Source organism: Lagenorhynchus albirostris, chromosome 10 (genome assembly GCF_949774975.1).
Source record: "Lagenorhynchus albirostris chromosome 10, mLagAlb1.1, whole genome shotgun sequence".
In the NCBI taxonomy this organism is placed as follows: Eukaryota; Metazoa; Chordata; class Mammalia; order Artiodactyla; family Delphinidae; genus Lagenorhynchus; species Lagenorhynchus albirostris.
In genome coordinates, this window is record NC_083104.1 from 70949475 (window position 1) to 70976981 (window position 27507).

The 27507-nt window shown below is 47.5% G+C and overlaps 3 protein-coding genes across 5 annotated transcripts in view; 1 reads left to right on the top strand and 2 right to left on the bottom strand.

Moving 5' to 3' along the window:
* Positions 1–14006, bottom strand: part of USP49 (ubiquitin specific peptidase 49) — a 78549-nt gene extending 64543 nt beyond the window's left edge. Inside the window, exon 1 of the mRNA XM_060162878.1 lies at positions 13870–14006. The gene's annotated coding sequence lies outside the window, so the exon portion shown is untranslated. The remainder of the gene's footprint in view (positions 1–13869) is intronic.
* Positions 1–17191, bottom strand: part of MED20 (mediator complex subunit 20) — a 43273-nt gene extending 26082 nt beyond the window's left edge. Inside the window, exons 1-4 of one of the 2 annotated variants that reach the window (XR_009542949.1) lie at positions 17066–17191; positions 13870–14024; positions 9839–10092; positions 7812–8082 (exon numbers count right to left, since the gene is read on the bottom strand). Coding sequence is in view for 1 of the 2 variants with exons in the window: in XM_060162877.1 (XP_060018860.1) it covers positions 7867–8082; positions 9839–10092; positions 13870–14024; positions 17066–17079 (639 nt within the window). In the remaining variant the exon portion in view is untranslated. Of the gene's footprint in view, positions 1–6125; positions 8083–9838; positions 10093–13869; positions 14025–17065 lie in introns of those variants that run through there. The other variant, XM_060162877.1, reaches the window with a different exon arrangement.
* Positions 17192–17551: 360 nt separating this feature from the next.
* Positions 17552–27279, top strand: BYSL (bystin like). Of its 2 annotated transcripts, none has more exons than XM_060162884.1 (7): positions 17552–17893; positions 21077–21227; positions 23815–23953; positions 24281–24414; positions 25005–25165; positions 25271–25373; positions 25871–27279. In XM_060162884.1, exons 1-7 carry the CDS (start codon positions 17626–17628, stop codon positions 26214–26216), a joined length of 1302 nt encoding a protein of 433 aa, XP_060018867.1. In that variant the 5' UTR covers positions 17552–17625; the 3' UTR covers positions 26217–27279. The 2 variants fall into 2 exon arrangements, with proteins under 2 accessions (XP_060018867.1, XP_060018868.1); XM_060162885.1 differs by having other exon boundaries at positions 17775–17893; positions 21072–21227.
* Positions 27280–27507: the final 228 nt, after the last annotated feature.

Genomic DNA, 27507 nt, shown 5'->3' on the forward strand with positions numbered 1-27507 from the left:
CAGCGGTTATTTCTACAAATCTTCTCAGTCTAAGAAAAGGCTTCCTTCCCGAGCAGCCTCTTGGGTGCATTGCCCTGACACAGCTTGGGATGGGGGGGCTTCCTCCAAATAAGACCAACAGTTACATCACCCAACGCAAGGCTAACAAAACAGGTAAAGGCTTACGTTTAAGTACAAGGGCAAGGAAAAGAAATAAACATATGTGTTACCACCTACACTGGCTCAAAGCTACACACCTGTAAATATGAAATAGAGAAGCAACAAAAGCCAAAGAACAACAAATAAAATAAGAAGGGGGAAACAGCATGTGCACGTGTAAGCAAGAATCTACAATGCCCGGAGCCAAACCTGTGAAAACATTTCCAAACTTAGGCTTTTAAGACTTGACGAAAGGAGAAGACCTAGTGGTTGACTGACTGATTTGGTGAGATTTGCCACGTGGTTCAAGAGCTCAGAGTTAGACCTAAAATTTAGCATTCCCTTTGCTGTCTAACACCTTTAACATAATTTTCTTTAAGGAATTCTTACCTTACATTATAACTCATCTATTTTCTCCTCTTACTCCCCAGCCCCTCGAGAAAATTCTTGGAGAATAAAGATTGGATCTTATTCAATGTTATTTCCCTAACAAAGTACGTGACACCATTATAGGTGCTTTTTTGAGTGAAGTATTTTGGAGCCACTTAAGACTTCTGAAGGAAGGGGTGCTCTCAAAATAGCAATGGGGGTGGTGATTCTCAGTGCTGTGAGTATGTATTAGACCAGTGGTTCTCAAAAGTGTGGCCTGCGGAGCCCTGGTAGCTACAGACTTTTTTCAGGAGGGTCCCTGAAATCAAAACTATTTTCATAGTAATAAGATATTACTTGCCTTTGTCACTGTGATGACATTTGCACTAATGATACAAAAGTCACAATGGGTAAAATTGCTGCTGCCTTATCACAAATCAAGCCAATGGCACTAAATTGTACTAGCAGTCAAGGTATTCTTCACTGCCACCCATTCACAGGAAAAAAATAATATCTGTGTCACTTTAAGGAAGTCCTTGATGAAGCACTAAAATAAAAACTATTTGTTTTATGTAAGAACAAATTTTTTCAATAATACTCCTCTATGTGATTAAGTGGATGTAGGCATAAAGCACTTTTGTTCCTTACAATGTTTTTCTTGAGGAAAAGAACTTGTGCAATTTCTCTGAATTTTGAGCTGAAGTAGCAATTCATGCAATACCATTTTTACTTGGAAGAACAGCTAACAGATAAATTACAGTCATTCAGCCTTGGGTATCCGAAAGATACGTTCTCAAAAATAAACAAATGGAGCCTGACAGCATTGATCAAACTCAAGCTCTCAGGCAAAACTTAGAATTTTCGAAAACATATCTGCCACTGTGGGCTTAACAGCTTCCCAAGACTTTTCTGATGAGATTGGTGGTGATATTAATAGATATGATTGTTTGATATTGCAAAATGAAATGTGTCAACATTTAAAAGATCTGCAGTATTTCCAAGATGACCAATGCATGATGCTACAAAATTGTGTATGGGTAAAAGATCCCTTCAAAGTGCAAAATAAACCAATGAATGTTAATATAATAGAGTACAAAAAGTTCACTGATAGAATTTGAGATTCCACATTGCAACTAACCTTCAGCGGAGCTGTGATGTAGTATCAAAAAACATCCACAATTATCGGAAGACGGTATCACTATACTTCTCCCTTTTTCCAACTACACATCTGTGTGAGGTTGGATTTTCTTCATATTCTTCAACCAAACAACAAATTTCAACACACTGACTGCAGAAGCAGATATTAGAAGCCACTGTCTTCTATTATGTCAGACATTCAAGAGATTTGCAAAAATATAAAACAATGCCACTCTTCTAAATTTTTTCTTTGAAAAAAAAGTTATTTTTCATTAAAATATTTTCCTTATGTTAACATGTGATGTGTTTATTGTTACTTTTAAGTGAATTAATACTTTCATTTTTCATTATAAATGAGTTTTAATAAGGTAAGTACCAATAGATATAACCTACATAAACAAAAGCTCTCTGGGGTACTCAGTAATTTTTAAGAGCATCAAGGAACCCTGATACCAAAAAGTTTGAGAATTGTGTATCAGATGGAAGCAGAAAGAATAAGAAGCCTATTTTAGATAATTCAAATATGAAAAGGCTGTGCAAGATAGCTAACAAAAAGGTTTTATTGTAGCTTCAGAGTTAAGAGCTTAGGTGGTTCATCAATGAGGAATGGAAAATAGAATCAGGAACACTGAACTTTCTTTAGACACAACTTTCTTCAGTCACCATACACACTGGCACCCAAAAAGCAGTTCAGAAGCAGGCACAACTAAGGCTTAGGGGTTGAGGGGAAACAGAGATGGATGTGTTACACAAAGAAAATATAGTCATTTCTACCCCACTCTTGTTTTTTTTTTTTTTTAAAGCTCAGCTTCTTTTCCGTTAGGTTGTAGGAGAACAAGTAAAATCCCAACACTATGAGTAAATATTAAAAATATATTTCCATGCTCTAGAAATGGTCCCTACAACTGTGCTCACTGATCTCACTGATGACAAAAATACACCTGTATGATAGATACTTTCTCTGGACTCTCTCTCCACATTGCTTCTTCTCTATTACAACTATTTCCTTTGCACTGGAGGAGAATTTTAACCTGCTACCAAGCAGTAATAACCCTATAGCTTCCCATCTCAAACATCCTAACTATACACAATACCTTTAGCACCATTAAAAAGAAGCAAGAGCAGAGACAGCATCACCTTGCCTCCAAAGCACTCTTTACATCTATTCTCCCTTGAGCCTCTCAACAAGCTTATGAAGTACAGAAAGAGGGCATCATTACTCCCACTACACAGATGAGATCCAGAAAGGCCAACGTGATTGAAGTTACCTGGCAAGTTAGGGACAGTACTATGGCTAGCACCCAGACATCTGTCTCCTAAAGCAGTGTTCTCTTCCATTTAGTAGGCTGCCTCGAAACACCTGTCACCTCCACATTCCTAGCCTTGCCTTTCCCACACAACAGATGTCCAATATTGACTTCTGCCTTTGGGACAATCTAGGATATACAAATGTGGTCCCTAAATTCTTTTTTAAAGCCTCCAAAGAAAACTCAGTAGAATTCAGATTAACCTTAAAAACAGGTCTATGCCATCTGATGGGACAGGGATATGTTAGGGAATAAAAGAGACCACAAGAGAATTAGGAATCTTTGCCCCGATAGTTCCAAGAATCCTTTTTTTTAACTTGCTAATTTCATCACAGAGGCAAGGAACTATTTCTCTGCCTCATCAATCACACCATCCTGAAAAATGAAAACACGCTCATTAAGCAAAATGCCACTACAACAGGATAATTTTCAGATCCCATGGAGTGTGTCATAATGGAAGAGTAACTCCTGGGGCACAAAAGAGTAGTATAAAGATTGCTTCACACATATTTGCTCCTACTCATTTCTGAGAGGTTGTGTGTATGTATATGTAGTGACAAGATGAGAAGCAGGAACCTATAGGAAAGAAAAGAGCAGGAACACAGTTCAGCTTCCCAGAAACTGACTGAAAGGCCTGAAGACCTATAAAATGAAGGAGGGAAATCCCGAGATGGGACCCGAGGTGAGGATTCAGAAGTCAGTGGAAGGTCTCGCTTGCAGTAAGTCAGCCGGATGTATGTCACACCTGATTTATCTTTGTCTTCCTGCTCTTTCCCTTCACAATGTACTCCCTTTAGAGATTCTTTTTTTGGGACCACAGATCTTTGAAATACTCTAATGAACCCTATAAATCCTATTCCCAGAAAACTGCACGTATACACAAAGCCGTGTCCACTTTCAAGGCATCTTAGGCCTCCTGAAGCTCCCCTAAGGGGCTGAGAACCCACAGTGCATTGAAGAGTCATGGCTTGCTCATACTATAGCCCTAACTAATGGTCTGCTCCCTCATTAAGTACCACACAGTCTCCACAACCTGCAAGGGAAAGGACAGGTATGCTTTGCTTTGCTTTTTGTCTCAGAGGTAATGACAAAAATGAAATACACGGAGAACAGAGTTCCCTAGATGAGGCCAAGTTAATGCGGCATGATCTCTGGGAGGGAAGGTGTAAAGATGTGAATACTGAATGATGGTCAAACTGTGTGACCTCAAAGGTCCCTTCTAACCCAAGAGACTGATTTTGGAGTGCTCTACACAATGGCAGAGTTCTCACCTTAGGGGAAAATCCCCTCCACAAGTGACTGAAGGCCAAAAACAGCAACTCCCCAGGAGAGGACCAAACTTGTAACCCAGCCGGTCGCCATTCCGCACAGCAACTGTGACCGGGGACTGCTGCCCAAGGTTCCCAGACAGCAGCAGATATGGAGAGGGAGGCTGTGGTGAGGGAAAGGCCACACATCATCCTGCCTGGCTCTAAATCCACTGTGAATGTCCTCAAAATGTTCAGCCTAGAGCCCTTCCCATATTTTAAGTCTCAACTTTTGACAGCTGGAGGACACGCTTCTGCTCCCCGCACCCTCCCTCCAGGATTCGGAGAGAAAACTTTTCACTCATCCTGAAGCCTGAGGAATGAACACTGGACACAGCGGGTTGGGGCAGAACTGGTGGTGGGGAGGAGTGGCCAGTCCCTAGGTATTCCCTCAGTGGAGCAGTGACACCAATACACAGTGGGGGACATGTGACAACTTGGTATTCAAGACCTGAGGAAGGCAAGCGGGAGGCAGCGTGGAAACAGGTACAGAGAATCAGAACAGCACAGGAGGAAAGAGCAGGAACTATCAATGGATACACAAAGTGGACGAAACTCAGTGTCTCCCCAAATTCTAGCATCCTCCTTCCTCCTCCAGATTTTGCCTTTTGCAGGTATCACCTGCACTATAACTTAACAGTTCCCTTTAAGTGGACTCTTCTTAAAAACCTTATTTACCCTCATCCTAAGACATGAAGTGCCAGTTATACTTTGCTCTGATGTACATTAGAATACGGCATAAGTACGGAAACAAAAATGTATTCCACATTCCACCTAAGATCACCTGGCACCACACAGAGGTCCAGGCGCCACCCTCTGTCACACGCTGGGAGCCACAAGTCCTGAGTCTGAAGTTTGGTCCTGACTCCAGCCTCACCTCTCAGCATGACCCCCCTGGGAGCCACCGCCTCCCCATCTTACAGTGAAGGAGAACCAGGTAAACTCCAAAGCTGCCCTGCATGGTTCTGACAGTCAAGGTTGGCAGGTTTCTATGTGACTCTGACAAAGGTACCCACCAAGGTGACATGTTAGCAGAATCCCAGAAGTGTCCTGGTTTCTGTTCTTTTGGGGTAGCTACAGACAGGGAGAGGGGTAAGGCATCCGGAAGCAAAGGAAGGAGTGACAGGAAGACAGTCTAGTGTAAAAGGAGGAATGTCAGATTTGAACCCAAAATACAACATCTCCATTTACTAGCTGAGTTTAAATTTTTTTCATTTTTAGAATGAGGATAACCATGCCTCTTTTCCCTTTATACAAATGCTCCTCAACTTTCATTCAACCTGAACTTTCAAAAACTATACACCGACAACCCTAAACTACTCTTGAAAGCCCCATTCAGACTTACATACAAAAGCTGGATGACATTTGGGCCCTTCCCACTAGTTACCAGTTCAGTTTTGGCAACTTTGCTAGTGGAGTTGAATTTGCTAATTAAAAAATGTATTGCATTACCCGCCTTTTTTAGCAATAAGTTTTCTTTAACTGACGCAAAGGACAAAGATGGACAAAAAGTGGCAATTCTTAAAGCCTGATCTGGTGTTTACTGGACTTAAATCTTGGTCAAATGTGTGCTCAAAATAAGGGAAAAGAACAAAAGTGAAGTATGCTGGAAATTTATGAGTCAAGATTATGTCTAAAAGGCACAGATAGTTAGGGAGTTTATACTACTTTTTTAGTTTTTAAGGAACCCCTCTTTATAATGCATAAGTCTGGGGTTATATTTACCACACTCAATTTCTATATATTTTCGGGAACACATTATGTTCAAAATGCTATCTCATCTCATAGAAAATTTGAGGCAGCCTACAGAAAAATACAAATAGATTAATCTAGACAAAAGCAAACATAAATCAGAAGGCCAAAAACATAAAAAAATCTCTGCATTTTATTATGTGTAAATAATATCTAAAACATACCTCCATTCAAAAAAGTAAAAACAAAGCAAAGAAACAAACAAGAAGCCAGGGGAAGGTGAGAACAAGAAACACAAATGACAGGTCCTACAGTTAGAAAGTTGAATTGAGCTTCCTGCCAGCCAAAGCTAAAAGGGAAACATGACCACTGCATGATTCTTGTTACAGAGGCTTTAGATCTGAGCACTTAGATCTGAAAACAATTTCTCTTTAGGTGCCTTCAATGAGGGACAGTATCCTTGAGGACAATACTGCAGTATGTACATTAATACATTTCCTAAGACCATCTCTGTGTATCTCAATGCTAGCTGGACTGAACATTTCTGCAGCAGGAGTGGGGTAGGGAGACAACGTAGGTCAAATGAGCAGCTTGGAGGCTCAAATGAGATGAGGAGAAAGAGCTCAGGAAAGCATGAAGCACAGTGTGAGTACGAGGTCAACTGTCTAACCCTAAGCTCTGGGCGCATGAGAACTGGAGAGGTCTTGATGCTGAGACTTAGGCAGGGGGTGTGGAAGTGACTTCCCATGTGACTAATCCAGCTAAAGTGGCTCTCGCATCAGCCCTATCACAGTCCAACTCATAAACGAATGGCTTGCTTACAGGGGTACTCTCTGCAAAGTAACAGCCAAGAACATTCCTGGGCACATCCATTGAGCTCCGTGTAACAGAGGCTACTAACTGGGTCCCCACATCCATTTTCTCCTTCGTCTTTTAGTCACAGAACCCCCAGCATTTTAACTGGGCACAAGACCACCCAAGTAAGAGGCTCTATGTCCCAGAGTTCCTTTCAGCAAGATGTGGCCAGAGTGATTTAAGCAACTCCAGGTCATGTCCTTTAAAAAAGAAACTGCTTTCTCTCTCTCTTTCCCCAGTGGAATGTGGACATGGAGCCAATGTCTACTTTGACTCACCCAAGGACAACACCCTAGGGGTGGCTAAACAAGACAGAAGGAAACCAAGTTCCTGATGACCCTGTGGAGTTCAATCTGCCCTGGACCATTTGATTACCTCTGTACTATTAGAAAAGAGAAAAATAAACTTCTAAGAGCCACTGTACTTTAGGTTCTCCTTGTTACAGCACCTTAGCCTGTGCCTTAATATAATTCACAACAGAATGGAAAGATGTCCAGAGGAAGACTTCAAAGGACTCAGGCAACACCCTAGAAAAGTGAACTCACAATTCACTTCAGCAAACAGGTCAGAAAATGATAACCATCATGTAAGCTGTGCCTCTTACTCCTTTTCCAGGAGGGGCCCAGCCACATCCTTTGAGCAGAGGGAGAAGCCTTTATTACAGCCCAACCCAAACACAACCTGCAGCCTGTCCACTGTGGGCCTGGACCAAATCCCCAGTAGTTAGCAATACAGACTGCCTTCCCCACCCTCACGAGGCAGGGACACCCCCATCCTATCTTTTCCCCTAAAGCAGGAAAGTTCCAAACTTCTCCACTCTTCGTAATTACTGTTCTTGAGGACAGGCCAAGTCCAGCTGAAACACCTGTCGGGGGGCTGTGTGTGAGGGTCAGGGGAGGGGAGTCCAGAGCCCCAGAACAGAAGCCACAGCTGGGAACTAGAGAGGGAGGAAAACCTTCCCGTTTGCCCTGGGTTTCTGGGGTCCAGAGACCTGAGGGTGCAGCACCTGCTCCTCCTGTGGAGTCCCCCTGGCGACAGCTCAGCCGGGCAGCTGCCAGTCACTAACGGATCCCCGCCACCGGCACCTGCTGCTGCTTGCGGATCTTGTTGAAGAGTTCCATGTACTGGACCATGGTGTCTGCTGGGCTGTAGACAGCGTCGTGCCTGTTCCCAAACACAGTGGGAGCCCCTGGGGTGTGGCTGCCTAGAAAGCTCTGCAGGAACTCGAGCAGTAGGCTCCAGCAGTCGCTAGCTACCACACAGGGGCCATACTCCACCTGGGGACCAGAAGAACAGAGACGGAGGGTAAGCGAGGGCCAGGACAGGTCGTCTGCTTCTCGTGCGCCTCTTGCCCCCCGTGCCCCTCTTTCCCAACCCTGAGGCAAAGACACACACCTTCTAGCACAGGGCTGCCCCGCAGGAAATATCCAACCCAAACACCAGGGATTCGACACACCCAGCATAGTTCCCTTTAGGCTCAGATAGTCTCATCTTGGGGTTATCAACCCACAGTCCTATGCACAAGACCCAGAAGCAGATTTAGGACCCTTTGAATTATCTCAGAACTATATAGTCCCAGCTATGCTGGATGCAGATTCATGGAGAGCTCAGGAAAATTCTGAGAGAGAAAATGAAGAGCAGGAGACAGAGTGAGTGTGTATGAGTGTGTGTGTGTGTGTGTGTGTGTGTGTGTGTGTGCGCGCGCGCGCGCGCTGGGGGGATCAGTAGGGGGTAAAGTAGACACATGTGCTCATAAGTCACTTCAAGACCAAACAATACTCCCTAAGCAGATAAAACCTGGGCTCTGACCCTAAGAAATAATTTCCCAACCCATGTGACAGGGGCCAAAGGACACATATCTTAGCCTTTCTCAGTTTCCTCTCCTAATTTTTCACTGGAGAGATGGCCGGGGAAATTACTGGTAACCATAAGGAGAAACAAGTAAAGAAACAGCCAGGCTGTGTTTGTACTCAAAAGTTGGAAACGTGAAGGATAAACAGACTGGGTTTCCAGTGGGTCTTGGCAAATGCAAGGTGTATCACAAATGAAAAGGGTCAGGAAATCTTGGCTCTAGAGGTCCCTGGAGTGTCATAGCAGTAATGACCACTAACGCCCTTTTCTTCACTTGGGGTGCTCCTTAGGGCTGACCTATCCCCGGTTTCTATATTTTAAGTCCCTCCTTAAATGCTACTCCTGCAGGAGGCATCACAATCCCCAAGGTCAGCAGTGTTCTCTTTGGCCTGAACTCCCAGAGCAATCTGTGCCTCTTTTATGGCATTTCTTATAGACTAACTTCAAAAACAGTTTGTGTGTTTGGGCCTTGCTCTTTTACTAAATCGTCAATTTTCAAAAGGCAGGCCCTGTAGCTTACTTATTATTTTGGGGGGGACCATGGTAGATTGCAGACTCTCACTGGTCCCAAAGCCAGCTACTGACACACTCCGCTGACACACTCCGTCTTTGTCATTTTCAGTGTATACGTCAAAGATGAAGTCATCCCACACACCATGAGAGTAGACAGCATGTCAAAGGGAAAGGCACATCTTTGCTTCACAACTTTTTTGGCCGTGGCGGCTTGTGGGATCTTAGTTCCCTGACCAGGGATTGAACCCAGGCCCCAGCAGTAAAAGCACCAAGTCCTAACCACTCGACCACCAGGGAATTCCCATGCTGCACAACTTTTCCACCTCCCAAAAGTTAACTGCACTGAAAGTTGCCCTGGTCTGCTCCAGTCCTTGTGATGGGTGACTGGTCCCTCCACATCAGAATTCACCTGCTCCCACCGCACTCTCCGACCATCCCTCCCCTTCTCCAGCAAGTCAGCCTTCCTAAGCTCTCTACCTGCTGAGAACCCAGCTTGGGTTAGAGAGTCCCTGAGTGATTAAAGAAAGGGTAGAAGACGCAGGGAGAGGAAGCACAGTGGCTCTGTGGACAGGAATCAGGTAGGTAGAAACATCTGTTTGCTCAGGGGCCGTGGAAATCTGCAGAGCCAGCCCCTTCAGCACATATGCTCCTATTTCACCGAGGTCTTACCTCCACGGAGATGCCTCGGGCACTGGGCCCCATTGTAACCGTGCCCACCTTCACTAGGAAGTCACAGTACTGGTAGCGGGTGCCCCGGGTCTCAATCTTGCTGGCCTTGGCACTCTGGAAAAAGCCCTTGAGCTTCACCATGAGCACATCAAAGTTGGTGTCAGCAACAAGGCAAGGGCCGTTCTCAAAGAGGGCGAAGCAGCTCAAAGGGTACTCGGAATTGTGCATCACATACATCAGCTTCCCGGCCTGACCTGCGAGGGACGGAGATGCTAGTCAGTATCAAGACCTTCGTCAGCAAACCGCGGAGTAGAGTCCAATGCGCTGAACAAAGCCAGGTGGCAATCGAGCATCACCTCAACCGTCCTGGCGGGCAGTGGAGGGAAGCCCCTCGCCAACAGCCATTTCCAGAGAGGAAGGGAGAGGAAAAGGTGGCATGTGGTATAACCCACTGCTCTACAGAAAAAGGTGAGGGGCAAACGGGGAACTTCGACAGTGGATAATGGTTTAATTCTTAAGTTGAGTAATGGGCTCACAGATGGATGATTAAGGATGATGACTAATAACACAGAGGATTTACATATGGTCTTTCGTACAGACAGGTATCACATATTAAGGAAAATAAAAGTAATAGCATTTGAGCACACCAAACGAAGCAGCTGCTCTCTTTTCTGTCCATCCCTACCTTCCTTGGCCTCCTCCCTCTTTGAAACATAGGAAGTGGCCCCACAGAAGAGTATCTGAGCACGAGGCTGGAAAGGGAGGTCAGAGCCTTCTCTTCCATGCCCAAGTTCATTTAAAAAAAATTTTTTTAAAACATTTAAAAAAATATATTTATTTGGGGCTTCCCTGGTGGCACAGTGGTTGAGAGTCCGCCTGCCGATGCAGGGGACACGGGTTCGTGCCCCGGTCCGGGAGGATCCCGCATGCCGTGGAGCGGCTGGGCCCGTGAGACATGGCCGCTGAGGCTGCGCTCCACAGCGGGAGAGGCCACAACAGTTAGAGGCCTGCGTACTGCAAAAAAAAAAAAAATATATATATATATATTTGTTCTTATTTATTTATTTATTTATTTAGGCCGTGCTGGGTCTTAGTTGAGGCACACGGGATCCAGGATGCGGACTTCTTAGTTGCAGCATGTGGGATCTAGTTCCCCAACCAGGGATCCAACCCACAGCCCCTGCATTGGAAGTCAAAGTCTCAACCACTGGACTGCCAGGGAAGGCCCTGTGCCCAAGTTCAGACTTCACCCTGAAGGCAACGGGGAGCCTTTGGAGTATTTAAGACATCTAGCCGGCTTGGGAAGCAAGCAGCACAACTACAGCACAAAGAACTCAGGATCTAGAATCACAAGATCCAGTTTCAAATCCCAGCTCACCCATTCCAGTTTCTGAGAAATGAGTTTTCTCACTGATTACTATAGGTTTCCTGCAAGAAGGAAGGAAAGCTGTATAGATTTTTAGTTAAGTAGAAAATGGAAGAAGGCAAAAAATGGGAAGCAAGGTTTGTTCACTACAAGAGTTAATGGACAGACTGCCACAACCCCAAATATTTATTAAGTACTTAAACTATCCCCAACACTGTGCCAAGGTTTAAGAGGCACACAAGCAGAGGGCTTGGCCCCTGGCCTCAAGAAGCTGACAATCTCACTAAAGATAGGTGGAAAACTCTTTAGAAGACCATAAAACGAAAGTGCTTGCCTGGGAGAGACCAGAAGTCTTGAGAAGGAAGGAAAGACTTCAGGGAAGGAAGTGATCAAAGTGGGCAAGAGTCACCAGGAAAAACTTTCATGGAAAAACCAGGTTATGAAGAGAGAGAGGGTGGGATTCAGGCAGGGATGAGAGCGCAGCGATGGGAAAGAGTGAGGAGACAGGTGGGGGGCGCTGTGACCTCCACACAGGCCTCCACTGTGCTGCCACTTCCTGAACACACCAGGCTCCACACCAGCCTCCCCCCACGCCCTCCCCACTGCCTGCTGCAAATTCACACCTTTCATCTGAGAAATCCAGTTCAAAACATTTCAACCCTCCAGTAAAAAGACATCCAAAGCCAATCTGGCATTCTGTTCCTGTGCAGACTCACTGTGATTACATGCTTAGTTCATACTACGGGAGTCTGCAGGTGTTCTTACTGTCTCGAAAACAGTCGAAAGGCAACTAAAGATTTGGGTCCCAGATCAGCAGCACCAACCACCACTTGGGAACCTGTTAGAAATGCAAATTCTCCGCCCCACCCCCTACCTACTGGGTCAGAAACTCGTGAGGGGTGGGGGGGGGTCGATCTGAGGGCCTTCCCACCCTCCAGGTGATGCTAACGCTAGTCAATGTGAGAACTTCTGACCTAAAGACACGGAACCAGTAAAGCAGCAGAACCGGAACTCCAATCCAGGCCTTCTGAGCTCCTTCCATTCTACCCCACTGCCTGCTGAGAATGTGCTGTTTTTCCACCTAGACTGTAGTTCCTTGAAAGTAAAGGTCTGATGAGGAAAACAGAGCCCAGGCTAAAGAGCTTCTCAGAAGTAGCATGCTATCTTATGTCTATATACAAGTGTTTTGTTTTCCAAATGCTTTCATAACCGTTCTCTCTTTTGATTCCTTGTATTCTTCCTATTGCAGTCAAAACAAATGTTAACACTGCAATTTTACTGATGATGAAATTCAGTTCAGTTCTTAGCTACCATTTACTAGACATTTATTCCATGACAACCTTTGTTCTAAGTGCTTTGCATGTATTAACTTATTTAACTAGCACAACAACACTAGGAGGTAAATACTGTGATTATCTTCATTTTGCAGATAAGAGAACTGTATTGGGAAGGGTGCAAAAAACATAGCCCCCACCAGACAGTTTCATTAGAGGGGATTTAATACAGGGAATGAAGTACAGGGGTTGGAATAACTGAAAAATCGAATGGAATGGTGAAGCCACCCAAAGATTAGCAACACAGGGAGCCACTACCATCCCTAAGGCTGGAAGAAAAAAGAGAAGATGTGCTGTTACGAGAGCCAGGAACAAGGGCTGCTGAACAGGAGCTAGAACCAAGGAAGAAACAACAGCCAGAGACACAGCCCAAGGCAGAGGGAGAGGGAGAGAGAGACTGTGGACTCTCTTTCTTCCATCCTCGAATCTTCCCCCGTGCCTCTCACTGGCCAAAGATAACTTACAGGAGGCCTTGCAAATGTAGTTTGCAGGAGAAGTGCAGGGAATGGATCCCTGGGGAAACAGGCAAGTGACCAGCATAAGAACAGTCACAGGTTGCGGGAATAACCTAAAGTTGCAGTTAGTTGTGGCAGAGCCAGGACTCAGCTGTCCGGTTCCATGACCTAGGCTCTTAGTCACTGTGCTATGGAACCGTCCAAAATCAAGTTACTACAGAGCCAAGACTAAGAGAACCCAGGTTCCCTAATTCCTATCCAAAAATCCTCTTTACCTCCCTAACATCACCAACCACAGCCCATCTCACCTTGAAATGCATTTAAAACAAAAGCTGTTTCACTGATCAAGGTTATGCTAAGGAGGTAGCCAAGGCCACTGGCTAGGTGTGGGAAACAGGAAGGCTTTCTACAAAAGTTCCCAAAACTCTAAAGCTCCAAGAGAATCATATGCAAAGCCTTCTGAGCCTCAAAGGAGTCTTTCTCAATTTTAAGGGTGCATGAAGACCATCTGTGGGGCTTATTATAATGTAGATTATGACTGATTACCAGTCAGTCGGTAAGCGGGGGTGGGGTGGGGTGGGGTGGGGGGGTGCGCCAGGAACCTGCACCTTTAACAAGTAACCCAGAGGATTCTGAGGCAATTCGTCGGTGACCAACACTCTCAGAAACACTGTTTTAAAAGTGCAAAGTGCAAAAAGACTACAACACAGGCCCAGTCTAAGAGATGAAGCCAAAAATTAATGAATTCAGAAACTCATCTGCCACATGTCCACGAATACCACCCTCAGCAGAAGAGCAGAAAGGTTTCAATGAACATGAATGTCTATTAACTCCACACCAGGTTCCAGCCATCCCATAGACCAATCTCTCACTGACCTTGGCTGCCAAGGGTAGAGGCAGCCGTGTGGTAGGTCTCACAGTCCACACAAAATGTTCCTTGCTTCTCTGCTCCAAGCATCTCCAATTTCCGGGTGAGGAGCTCCACGGTCTGCTGGACACTCTTGCCCTCGGCCACGGGCATCTGGGACACACTGGAAGGGAGAGGACCAAAATCATCATGCACGTGTACTCATTGAGTCACTCACTCACCCGCAGAATCACAGCTCATCAGGGCCAGTAGTTACCTTAGTCACCATCAACCCAGACCTCCTCATTTTAAAGACAGGGAAACAGAGGCCCACAGTCCCTGAGAGCTTTGCTAAGAACCAGAGCAGGTCTCAGGACTCAGGTCTATGGCAACAGCATTTCCCGAGTGTGGTATGTGTGTCAATGTTCAAGAGAAGATTTTAGGTGGCATACAGACTGAGCATGCAGTAACACTGAATTATACGATGAGAAAGGGATTTCCTCTGCGTTTCTTTCAGCTCTGACTACATCAAAGACAAAGCCTCAACTTGGGGTTATTATGTTTTTACCAACTCTCTAACACTTTGCACGTGGGCTGTCCAGCACAGTAGCCACAAGCCACATGCAGCTATTTACACTTAAGCGAATAAAACAAAGTAAAACTTCAACTCCTCAGCTGCACACTACCCACATTTCAAGGGTTCGACAGCCACACATGACTGGGGGCTAGTGTACTGGGTAGTGCTGACACAGAACATTTCCATTGATGCGGAAAGTTCTAAGGATCCTGGGATCAAAGAGAAAGCAAGCCTCAAGTTTCTAATCTTTGGGAGTGAGAGGCAACAGTACGTACAAGAATTTAACCAAAACAATGAAACAAAAAGTTATTTCCAAGATTTCCTTCTATGGTGAGTGAAACTAGCTTCCCCTTCAGAGCGGTAGGAAACGATCACCAAGCACCAACTATGTGCCAGGCAGTGTCCAAAGGTCTTTAGATAAATTAACTCTTTGAATCTTCACATCAACCTTATAAGATATAATATTATTATCTCTTCATTGTCAATGAGGAAACTGAAGTACAGAGGGGTTGAATAACTCACACAAGGTCACAAAGCTTAGTGTGGGGTGGCGTGACCAAATTTCAAAGCCAGGCGAGCTGGCTCCATATCTGTGCTCTTAACCAGTCTACCAGAATGCTTCCCCAGGAATACAGTTGTCTGTTAAAATACTTCTAAGGAAAAGAAACAGAATCCAAATAAGACATTAATAAATAATAGTTCAGGGGACTTCCCTGGTGGCACAGTGGTTAAGAATCCGTCTGTCAATGCAGGGGACACGGGTTCGAGTCCTAGTCCGGGCAGATCCCACATGCTGTGGAGCAACTAAGCCCGTGCGCCACAACTACTGAGCCTGCGCTCTAGAGCCTGAGAGCCACAACTACTGAAGCCCGCGTGCCTACTGACGCCCACGTGCCTAGAGCCCGTGCTCTGCAACAAGAGAAGCCACCACAATGAGAAGCCCGCACAAGGCAATGAAGAGCAGCCCCCGCTCACGGCAACTAGCGAAACCCCACGCGCAGCAACGAAGACCCAACGCAGCCAAAAAATAAATTAAATAAACAAATAAATAATAGTTCAAGTGCTACATGACTAAATAAAAATCATAAATACAGTCATACGTGGCTGAATTTGGGGAGACACTGCATTGCTTTATGATCAATCATAATCAACTAAATGAAGCTATAAAAACAGAGTCCTACTGTTGCTAAAAAATTGTCACTACTCTCCATCAGAAAAAGCACTAACAAGCAATGATGATGATGCTTATGTGCCTGATTTTGAAATAAAAGAGAACCCCTGGGACTTCCCTGGCAGTCCAATGGTTAAGAATCTGCACTTCCAATGCAGGGGGCGAGGGTTCGATCTTAGTTCTTAGGGGAACTAAGATCCCACATTGGCACAGCGGAGGCCAAAAAAAAAAAAGAATCCCTAAGGTAATGCTACCGGGGTCAGAAGTCCTAGAAGGCTGAAAAACTTGAGAAGCATCCCAACCGACAGAGAGCCCTTTCCCTCTGTCTGCCTTCTGCACTGAAAGAACAGGGTTCCATGCCTCTGTGCAGCAAACTTTTTTTTTTGGCTGCGCCCCGCGGCATACCAGATCTTAGTTCCGCGAACGTTCCGCAAACAGGGAGGCGCGGAACTCTTAGTTTCCTGCAGTGGAAGCGTGGAGTCTTAACCACTGGACCGCCAGGGAAGTCTTCAGCAAACTTTTCATTCACGTTCCTCACATCCTTCTTACACTAAAGGACTTCGAAGGAAACTCATGATGTCAACTGCAGGAAGCAAATGTGCAGTCCCTGACAAATCTGCAAGACCTGGGCTACCAGGAGGACGAGTTCCCACAGGCTCTTATATGAAAAGCCTAGAGCCACTGACTTCAGATACCCTGGCCTCTAGCCCTCTCTGACCAGAAGGATGCTCAAGATATATATATATATATTTTTTAAAGCCCTGAAATCTAGCATTTTGGAACTAATGCCTCCAAGAAAATTAGGCCCATATCTTTCCCTGCCACACTGACTTATAACATGTTAGAGATAATAAGTCCATAGAAACTAAACCAACCATGGAATTAAACATAGTAAGAAACTGGTCCTGAAGAGGTGATGTGCCTGGAATCCCAATCTCCTAATTCCCAATAGCTTCTTTTTTTCCTCTAGACCCAAGATCTTAAAATGGCCAAACTAGGACCATACACAGGCTGGTGTAACCGCATTTAGTGGCTGTAGGGAGGGGCAGGCGAAAACCTTAAAAAGATACTGTCTGCCTGTTGCCTATCCCCCACCATCCAGCCCTGCCTGCAAATGGGTCCTAGTCCCGATATCCTACTTCCGACCCTAAAGTTCCACCCCGGGCAGTACTATGGCCTCACGGGCAGCAAAACGTACCAAGAAAAAGGGAAGGAGGTACACGACAATTGATGGGTTCTTAAGATAAAACCTTTTACCTGCCGCCTTCCAGGAGGAAGGGGCGCATCTCCGAGGGAAAAGTCCCGCAGATTCCGCAGCCCTCACGGTGGCCCCCTCACCCACACAACACGAGGACATCTTGCTCAGCTCCCGGGGGGTGGCGGACCCCGGTCCCGATCCTCCTCCCGCGTACACTGGAGGTTCCGAGGGCCTTCAAGACCGCAAGCCCCGCCCCCACAAAATCCCTTGAAGTCCTACCAAGTCACTCCCATGGTGTCGGGCCAGGATGATGGGAGGATCAAACAACTGAAATGCAGTACTCTCCGGCAGCCCACACGAGGTGAAGCCGCCCAACTAACGCAAGCTCCAGAGCAGGGAGACGCTCCGGAAATAACGTAAAAACAGAACGCCCAGTCGTCTAGCTCACGAGGAAAAGGGGCGTGTCTAGGCGCCCCAGTGACGTCACTGCCTGACACCACCACCACACACCCCCCCCCCGACTTCCCGTTCGGGGAATTTCCGTTCGACTGGGAACACTGGGCCTAGATCCATGAAGCTAGGAAAGCGTGGCTCGGACTGCCACCACTTAGAGAAGCCAACATTAAATGCAATGAGTTTATTCGGGAATCCAGCTCCAGGACCCGTGAGCTCTTTTAGGCGATAGGGCGGCGCTGGTGGCAGTCCCGGCCTCCCAACGCGAGGGGGCGCTGTGAGCTCCGTGTGGCATCTTGGGCGCTGGGAGGTTACTGCGCAAGCGCATTCAGGGCTTTTTCCTCCATCCACACGTGTGAAACTTCCCGGCAAGGCTCTCGAGAAAAATGCCCAAATTGAAAGCGGCTCGCGGGGCCGGGGGTCAGGAAAAGCATGCGCCCCTGGCCGAGCAAATCCTGGCTAGGGACGCGGTGCGGGCAGGGGCCCGGGAAAAGCGACGGGGTCGTGGAACCGGAGAAGAGGAGGAAGAGTACGTGGGGCCCCGGCTGACCCGACGGATTTTGCAGCAAGCGCGGCAACAGCAAGAGGAGCTCGAGGCCGAGCATGGGACCGGGGGCAGGCCCGCGGCGCCGCGGGAGCGCACCACGCGGCTGGGTGAGTGGCCGGGGTGGGTACGAGGAAGAGGGTGGGTAGCTGAAAGGTTCCTGAAGGGGAATAGCTTGGAATAGAAAAACAGGGGGCCGTATTACACTCTTGCAAAGGTAATGGAATGGGACACCCAGCCCTGAGGCGGAATGAGGGTGGCCAGTGTCCTCCACTCCCACTCCTAGTTTTAGGCACTCGCTTTTAGGCACCCCCAAGGTTAGGCCAACAGGATGTGGTTGCTCACGCCACTAAGTTCTGCTAGTATTTATCCATTTGTTCTGTAAATACTTATGGGATGTCTAGTATGTACATTCCACTGTGCTAGGAGTTTAGATGGTATAGGTAAAAAAGTAAACAAGATAGACGAATACCTGACTTCAGGATCTTACAATCTAGCCCAGAAGAGAGACGATGAAATGGACAATTAGAATAATGCACTCCGTGATAAAGTGTAGTTTCTCTGATAACAATTGCATTAGTCTTGGGGTTCAGGCTTCCCAGATTGCTTGGCCTTTGTGCTAAGACCTGAAAAGTGGGGAGTGCTCTGAGCACAAAGAACAATATTGATTAGGGGCTAAAGAGGGAGAGAGATTAATTAAAAGGTGGTCAATTTTTTTCTTATTAGGCTGGGAGTGTTGACCTCCAAGTTGCTTAATCTGTTTCTCAGCTCTCATCTTTCATTTGTCCTGTGAGCAGTATTCGCAATGGAACACTAGCCTCCTGACTACAGTATCTTTACTTGACTTCTAAGACATCACATACCTGTTTTACAACTTCCTCACCTCTCAGTAGCCTTTGCAGGCTCCTCTTTTGCCACCAACCTCTTGCAGTGGCATAGGGTTCCATCCTTGGACCTCTTGTCTTCACTTCTGTTCACTGCTCTGGTGCTATCATCAGTTTCCAGGTTTAAATACCATGTATTTGGTAACTGCTTCCCAGTTCATATTCTAGCCCTGATCTTTTCCATGAAACCCAGATTCTTATATTTCAGCTACCTCTTCAGCCTCTCCAGTTTGAAGTCTGAGACATCTCAAATTTCACATGTCCAGAACAGAAATCCTGACCATCTTGCCAAACCTCCACCCACAGTCTCCTTCGTCTCAGTTAATGGCATGATGTCCTTCCATTTGCTCCAGACAGAAACCTTGGACTGCTCTCTTCCTCACTCCACGTCTGATCTATTGGGAAGTCCTGTTGACTCTACCTTAAAAATATATCCAGAATCAGATCACTTCTCACCATCTGGGAACAGCATCCTGTTCAAACCACCATGATCTCTCACCTGGATGGTTGCAGTAGCCTGCTAATTAGTATCCCATACCCGCTACAGTCCACTCAGCTCCACAGCTCGAGGATTACAGTGGTCTACAAAGACCTGTGTGATCTACACCTTTTGTCAGTCTGACCTTTTCTGCTTCCCCTAGGCCTGCTCTGAGCACTCCATTAAAAATTGCAACACCCCCACCCGTCTCCACACTCCAGCTTCTCTCTTCTGCTACGTTTCTTTTGTCGTGGCATTTGTCTTTTTTAAACGTAATATATGTCATATTAGTTCATCGTCTGTTTCCACCATTAGAATGTAAGCTCTATAAGGGCAGAATGTTTTTGTTTCTCTTGTTCACTTATATTCCAGCACCCAGAACAGTGCCTCACTTACAGCAGGCACTCGTTTGCTGAATGAATGATGGTGAGGTAGGTCAGAGCGAGAGCTACAAATGACTTGTAGGCTGCCCTGAAGACAATGGGGAGCTATTGGAGACTATGGGGACCAGTTAGGGGATTGTCGAATTAATCCAGGCAACAGGTGATAACTGACCTAGGCTTTGATGGGGGCATGAAGGCTTTAAGAGGGATTCTGTGAGGTACAATGGAATAGGACTTGGTAATTGATTGGATGTTTTGAGTGAGGGCAGGGGACAAGGCAGGCCTGCTGCCCAGGCTCTGGCTTAGTATTGGCTGGATGGTGGTGCTATTTACTTAGATGTGGAACACAGTGAGTAGTGTAGACCTAGGAGGGAAAGGGAGTGAGTGTGGTTGATGACAGGTGAAGGTTGAAGTGCCTGTGGGTCATCCATGACCCAGCTCTGCAGGAGTCAGCTGGAGTTAGGGTCTGGAGCAAAGGGAGGTCCACCTACAGGTACAGATTTGGGAGTTAGCATGTGGAGACAAAAGATCTAGTACGTGTTCCCCTCCTTCCTTATTTAGCTTTTATCACACAGTCTCTGTTCTTAATGACCTGTTCATGTGTGGCGTTTTATCTCCCCACTTAGATTATTACCTCCCTTTTCAGACGCCCAGCCAGCTGTAGTCTTCCAATAATCGGTTATTCAGATGGGTTGGTCTGTTGAAATCTGAACTCACTGCCCGGCCTCACTTTACCCATCTAGCCTTATTTCTTGCAACTGTCTACACTCTTGGGTTTTTTTTTTTTAAACCATTGATTATACACTTTTAAAGTTTTGTTTATTTATTTATTGGCCGCACCGTGCAGCTTGCAAGATCTTAGTTCCCCGATCAGGGATTGAACCCTCGCCCTCGGCAGTGAGAGCGCAGAGTGCTAACCACTGGACCACCAGGGAATTCCCAACAGACACTCTTGTAACGAAGCCCTCTTGCCAGTGTTGTTACCCAGGTCTGGAAAACACGCCTTCATTTCCCATATTGCCTATCCAGAGCCTAACCATCCTCTGCACTCATCATCTTCTGGGTGCCTGTGGTATATACCATTTCTGCCACTCATTTTGGCACATAATCAAGCCCTACCATGCGTGTAAAAGAGGTGAAGAATGCACAGTCTAGACCTAGATCGCCTGCCTTAGGCAAGTCACTTACCTTTCCTGCGCTTCAGCATCCCCATCTGAAACTGGGTATAATCATAGTCCCTATTTCTTGGGTTTATGATGGTTACGTACAGTGTTTAGAAGAGTTTGTGCTATATAACTGAGTATAGTGTGTTAACTGTTATTTACTACTATCACTGTCTCATTGGTTCATATGTGTACATTTTGTTTCTCAAGCAAGATTGTGCGCCCCCCAGGGACTGGAAGGTAGCATTTGCATCACCTGTTTCACTTTGCGCGTCTGTGTCTATTACAAGCCAGCCCTGGACCATATACATGATGGTTAACCTCTGAATTCCTAAGCCATCGCTTACCTTGCTCACCCATTTCATCTCCCCTCTTCTGAGTCCAGGAGTGCCACAGGATGGATCAGATGACGAGGAGTGGCCCACTCTGGAGAAGGCTGCCACCATGACAGGGCCAGACTACCACGCGGAGGTGGTTGTGGACCCCGAGGATGAGCGGGCCATTGAGATGTTCATGAACAAGAACCCTCCTGCCAGGTAGGGCTGGCACGGCCTGGGATTTGGGAGAGTGGGTCCTGGTAGCAACTTTATAGAGAAGAAACTTCATATGCAGAGAAGCGTGTGTCCTGGCAGTGTTTTGATTCCGCTCCTTTGGGAAGGGCCTGAGCATTGCGAGTTGTGGGGAACCGCCTTGACAAAAGTGGCCCATCCTCAAAGGACTGTTCTTAATGAGAATGACCCAGACTCAAAATACCTCCTCCCCCCTCTGTCTGCCTGCCTTAGAACTGCCTGGATTACCTGGGCAAACAGTTGCAGGCCTTGTTCTCTCTCTGGGTGATCTGTCCCATTGCATTTGGTCTTGGTATGCTCAGTTTTCTTAGTGGTGAGCTCAGTTTCCTTGGCCACATCTTTTTCATACCCTAAGCTTCATTTTATCCAGGGTTTTCCAGCCCCAGCACTTCTGCATTTTGGGCTGGATAATTCTCTTCTGTGGAGGCTGTCCTGTGCAATTTAGGATGTCTAGCAGCGTCCCTGACTTGTATCCACTAGATACCAGTAGTGACCGTCCCCCCAGCTGTAATGACCAAAAATTGTCTCCAGACGTTGCCAGATGTCCCCCAGGGGGCACCCCACAGTTAGAACCACTAACTCATTCTCATCTGTAGTAAATGCTAGGTCCAAAACATGCAGGCTTTCAAGCTCCTGTGTTCAAACTCTGGAGCCCGTGGATTTTGGCCCAGGAGAGGGGAGTCTAGGATAAGGGCCCTCGACCAGTTCATTCTGACCATGTGATGTTAATGTGACATTGTTCTTGGTTCTTCAGGCTCTTGGGTTCATGCATGTCTCATTGCTAGTAATACTGTGGGAAGGCAGGGAGGCTGAATGACAAGTTCCATGGCCGTGTATTTGAGAGGCAGGATGAAGCCGTGAGCCCCTTTCCCAGTGTGATGCGCAGCAGCTGAGGTGGATGTTACAAAGTGCGTGCTGGTCCCACCAGAGAGCCTCTCAGGTTCCCACCCAGCGGCTGTAACTCCTCTTTCGCAGCCCATTCTGACAAGCTTGGCAAGATGGTTTTCCAGCTTGTTGTCAACAGAAAAGTAAAGCTACTAGGAACAGGGGCTCCTGACAGTCTTGAGGGGTGACAGCTGGCATCTTCAGAGAGCAGGCTAGATCCACGTGAGCTCAGCAGTCAGAGGCCATTTAGTTTGGGGGCACATATGTACTGTAAGGTGCCTGACCTTCAGAACCTGAAAGACCAGGCTTTGACTCTTTCCCCTACTCGTGAGCTGTGAGACCTTGGGTGAGTTACTAACCCCTCTGCATATCGGTTCCCATGTCTGAGTAATGGGAATAACAATACCTCGCGTGGGTGTCACACAGACAGTGTGAGGGCACATCTGGGAAGTCCTGCCCTGGGAAGACAGGAGCCATGTTTGTTTTGTTTTAATTAATTTTTATTGGAGTATAGTTGCTTTACAAGGTTGTGTTAATTTCTACTGTACAGCAAAGTGAATCAGCTATATGTGTACATATATCCCCTCTTTTTTGCATTTCCTTCCCATTTAGGTCACCACAGAGCATTGAGTAGAGTTCCGTGTGCTATACAGTAGGTTCTCATTAGTTATCTTTTTTTTTTTTTTTTGCGGTACACGGGCCTCTCACTGCTGTGGCCTCTCCTGTTGCGGAGCACAGGCTCCGGACGTGCAGGCTCAGCGGCCATGGCTCACGGGCCCAGCCGCTCCGCGGCATCTGGGATCTTCCCGGACCGGGGCACGAACCCGTGTCCCCTGCATTGGCAGGCAGACTCTCAACCACTGTGCCACCAGGGAAGCCCTAGTTATCTATTTTACGGAGCCATTTTAAATAGACTTCAGCAGACCCTGGAGACACCTTTATTGCACCAAAGCCCAATGTAATGATAATTCTGAATCATCACGGTCTGATTGTGCTTAAGGAGGCTGGGAAAAAAAGATCTTTCATCTTGGACCTCTTTCCATAAACTTTAATAAATTAAAAGGGGGGTAAGTGTGTGCCATCGTCTCTCCCTAATGGTCCCAGCTACCAGAAATCTTGGTATATAATTGAGGTGTGTCTGGTACTCTGGAGAGGTCAGACCAGGGTTTTATAACTGGAGAGTCCTCAGCACACTGGCAGCATGTGATGGATGTGTTTGAAATAGGAACACTTGTCACAAACTTATTACTACTATCACTGATAGTTCCAGGTAGAGTACATACGCTAACTTTTTTTACTCCTCATGTTAACTTTATGAGAGTAGGTACTGTTATTATCCCTGTTTTACAGGGGAGGGAGCTGAGGCATAGAGAGGCAGAGTAGCATGCCCAGCGTCATGCAGGGAGCAGAGGAGCCAGGACCTGAACCCAGGCAGGTTGACTTCAGAGGCTAGGTTCCTCGCCTCCACACACGACTGTCAGCTCCATCCTGAGCTGAATGACTGACTGCCAGGTCTTCTGTGCTGGGTTGTTGGGCCCAGAGGGGACTGAGGTCACGTGTCCCAACAAGATTGCAAGTTTATCGGGGCTCTCAAGGGACCGCGTGGGGAGTCAAGAGCTTCCTGGACTGAGAGCACGGCACTCCCACCCATTCCCTCCCTTTCTCCCAGACGCACCCTAGCTGACATCATCATGGAGAAGTTAACTGAGAAGCAGACGGAAGTCGAGACGGTCATGTCCGAGGTGTCAGGCTTCCCTGTGCCCCAGCTGGACCCCCGGGTCCTGGAGGTCTACAGAGGGGTCCGGGAGGTAAGAGCTGAGAGGAGAGCTGTGATGGGACTCCCTCACAGGGGCTTTGGGTGCCCACATCTCTCGTAGAAATAAGGCCTGGTGGCTGAGAGCGGGCTCAGGGGTCAGAGTGCACAGCTCCAGGGTCCTGCTCTCCTGCTTACGTGACTCTCTGGTCTCAGTTTCCCCACTGGAAAATGAGGATGATAATAGCACCTCCTCACAGGGTGGTTGTGAGGATTAAGTGAGTTAATGTATGAAAGGCACCCAGACAAGTGCCTGGCACCCGGCACCTGGTAAACATCGTGTATGTTAATGACGATGATGATTTTGTTCTCTCATCATCAGGTGTTGTCTAAGTACCGCAGTGGGAAACTGCCCAAGGCATTTAAGATCATCCCTGCCCTCTCCAACTGGGAGCAAATCCTCTACATCACAGAGCCTGAGGCCTGGACCGCTGCTGCCATGTACCAAGCCACGAGGTAGAGCAGATGGGGGTCAGGGCTGCTTTGGGTCTGTAGGGAAGGGCTGGGTGTGGGAAGGGCAGGCTTCCATTCCCTTTGCCATTACATCCTAGCTTTGCCCCCACAGCGCTGTCTTATGCTTCTTTATGTCATCATTTTCCCAGCTCTTTCTGTTTCCTGTTTTGGAGCCGAGACCCTGTTAAGAATACCCTGTGATGAGTTTCCAGGGGAGAGGCTCAAAACTACCAGGATACAACCCTAGGGTGTCAGGGTGGCCTCAGAAGTCTGTGGCTCCCCAGGCATGCACACGTCCCTGGTGACAGCAGGACAGAGGGGACCCATGATGGAGAGGGGATGGTGAACAGCTGGGTACCTGTCTGCCTGGGAGAGCCCTGGCTCACCCCAAACACAGACAGTGTTCACCCTGTTTGGGTACATCTCGTAGCCCCTCCTGTTCCCTCTCTCATCTGACCTGGGTGTTGCATGCACCCAGCTCGCTTCACACACCCTCCGATCTCTTGCATGTACCATCCACATTGATATTTAAAAGGCGAGCTCCAGACTATCAGGTGACCTGGGATCTCCCCCCTTTCCTCCAAAAACACTAGGATTTTCGCCTCTAACCTAAAGGAACGTATGGCCCAGCGCTTCTATAACCTGGTCCTGCTCCCCCGGGTGCGAGATGACATTGCTGAGTACAAGCGACTCAACTTCCACCTCTACATGGCACTGAAGAAGGCTCTATTCAAGCCTGGAGCCTGGTTTAAAGGTGGGAACCCAGGAGGCACTTACGAAAGGGAGGGGCTGGAGCTCCTGCAGTACCTCCTTTCTCTCACTCTGGGCTTAGAGTGACTGCCCCTCTGCCCCTCCCCAGGCATCCTGATCCCGCTGTGCGAGTCGGGCACCTGTACCCTCCGGGAAGCCATCATCGTGGGCAGCATCATCACCAAGTGCTCCATCCCTGTGTTGCACTCCAGGTAGTGTCGGTGGGGGTGGAGGACCACTGGTTGGCGGATCTCCGCACGGCAGAGTCCCAGGACTGGGGATGGGGGGGGGCAGAGTGGGGAAGGAGCTAAGCATAGCCCTGGGTTTGCAGCTCATTTAAGCCAGTGGGTGTATCGTTACTCCACAAGAATGTCAGTCCCGCAGGAACAAGGTCCCAGGGCCTGGCACATGGTAGGTGCTCAGTAAATAGTTGAATGAATGAAAGAATGGGGAACATGGGAAGAAAGTAAGTTAGGGGTGGAGATCTCAGGACATTAGGACCTATTCTAGTTGAATACTGAGACAAGCAGTCTGAGCCAGACGTGGGGATTTGGCGTGAGTCAGCGTAGTGCTGGTAACTGGAGTCCAGGGAGTGAGATAGGGGAGGTGAAAAGAATGCTGGAGATTCCCCCTTTAGGGATAGCACAGTGTAAGGGCCAGAAAAGGAGAAGCCTTCCTCCAGCGTTTCCCTACCTCCCTTCCCCACTAGTGCAGCCATGCTGAAAATCGCAGAGATGGAGTACAGCGGTGCCACCAGCATCTTCCTGAGGCTGCTGCTGGATAAGAAGTACGCGTTGCCCTACCGGGTGCTGGACGCCTTGGTCTTCCACTTCCTGGGTTTCCGGACGGAGAAGCGTGAGCTGCCCGTGCTCTGGCACCAGTGCCTCCTGACTTTGGTCCAGCGCTACAAGGCTGACCTGGCCACAGAGCAGAAGGAGGCCCTCCTGGAACTGCTTCGGCTGCAGCCCCATCCCCTGCTGTCCCCCGAGATCAGGCGTGAGCTTCAGAGTGCCATCCCCCGAGATGTAGAAGACGTTCCCATCACCATGGAGTGACGGAGCAGTGCTCGTCCTGGTCTGCAGGGCATGGGAGGACACCAGGATCCCTGCTGCTGACTAAAGGTGACACTGAGCCTTTATAGCCGAAGACCCAGTTCAGGGCCACGAGAGGTCACGGGCCTCTGATTCCCCAGTTCCTGACAGGGAGAACTGAGTCTGGCCGGCTCTCTCTTCCATTCTAGGCCTGCATCCCTGCTCAGTTCTGGGACCTGACTTGAAACTCCACAGCCTAACAGTCCCACTTCCCAGCTGGGGGTTGGAGTGGGTACTTTCTCTCAGGCTGTTGTGTCAGTTCACTGGGAGGTAGATAAAAACAAAAGGCAGGTATTTATTGAACTTCAGTGTTTTGATGTGGTGGATGGAGATCTTTCTGCTTTCCCTCTTTTGTGGAGGTGGGCACTGCATCCCTGCTCCTGTGTAGCAGTGGTTTCTTCCCCGGTTTACATGGGAGCCGTGCCCCCCTCAGACAAGTTTGTTTCTCGAGGCTGTACCCACCCTGCCAGCCCCTAGAGGGCACAGCCTTTGCCTTCCCCTGACACAGGCTACTTTGGGAGAATGCCAGCAACCAGGAGGTTGTTCACAAGATGGTCTCAGCTGTGGTTGGAAGAGCTAGGAGAAAGCACCTAGAGGAAAGTGGAGATACAGAGGCGAGAAAGGTCAAGCTCGGGGTCACCGCCAGACCAGTGCCCTAACTTTCTTAGCTAATGAAAGCTTTAGACCAAGGGTTGGCAAACCAGGGTCAAATGCCTGTTTCCTTATGGCCCGTGAGCTAAGAAGTTTTACATTTTTGAATGGCTAGGGAAAAAATTGAAAGAAGGGTATTTTGTGATAGGTGAAGATTATATGAAATTCAGATTTCAGTGTCCATAAATAAAGTTTTATTAAGATGCAGCCACACCCATCCATTTCCAGGTTCTCTCTGGCTGCTTTCATGCCACAGCAGCAGAGGCGAGTACAGTCTGGCTAGAACCCTTGTTACGTGTTTTGGAGAATGTGAATTCGTTCCAGCCTAATTACTGTATTTGGGAGGAATTTGATCATAAAGCAAATTTCACATTTATATGCAGTTTTGTCTTTGAGAAACACTAGGTGAAAGCAGAAAACTGTACCCGGCTGAGCTGAGCCAGATGATACACGGAACGCACATACCTCAGACATGTGCGAGCGACACCAGTTCACCTTGCGGGTTGGTACCACACCCACATCTGGTGTTACAACCCGCCTTCCACATCCTTCCGACCTCCACTTCCACAGCAGACTTCAGGTGTTGTTTGTTTTTCAAGATAAA

What these genes read in the sequence shown, in the direction of transcription:
- BYSL (XM_060162884.1), top strand. Translation starts at nt 17,626, where the DNA reads ATGCCCAAATTGAAAGCGGCTCGCGGGGCCGGGGGTCAGGAAAAGCAT. An exon ending in GCCATGTACCAAGCCACGAG is followed by an intron (nt 24,415 to 25,004) that starts GTAGAGCAGATG and finishes CAAAAACACTAG; the next exon opens with GATTTTCGCCTCTAACCTAA. An exon ending in GCCTGGAGCCTGGTTTAAAG is followed by an intron (nt 25,166 to 25,270) that starts GTGGGAACCCAG and finishes GCCCCTCCCCAG; the next exon opens with GCATCCTGATCCCGCTGTGC.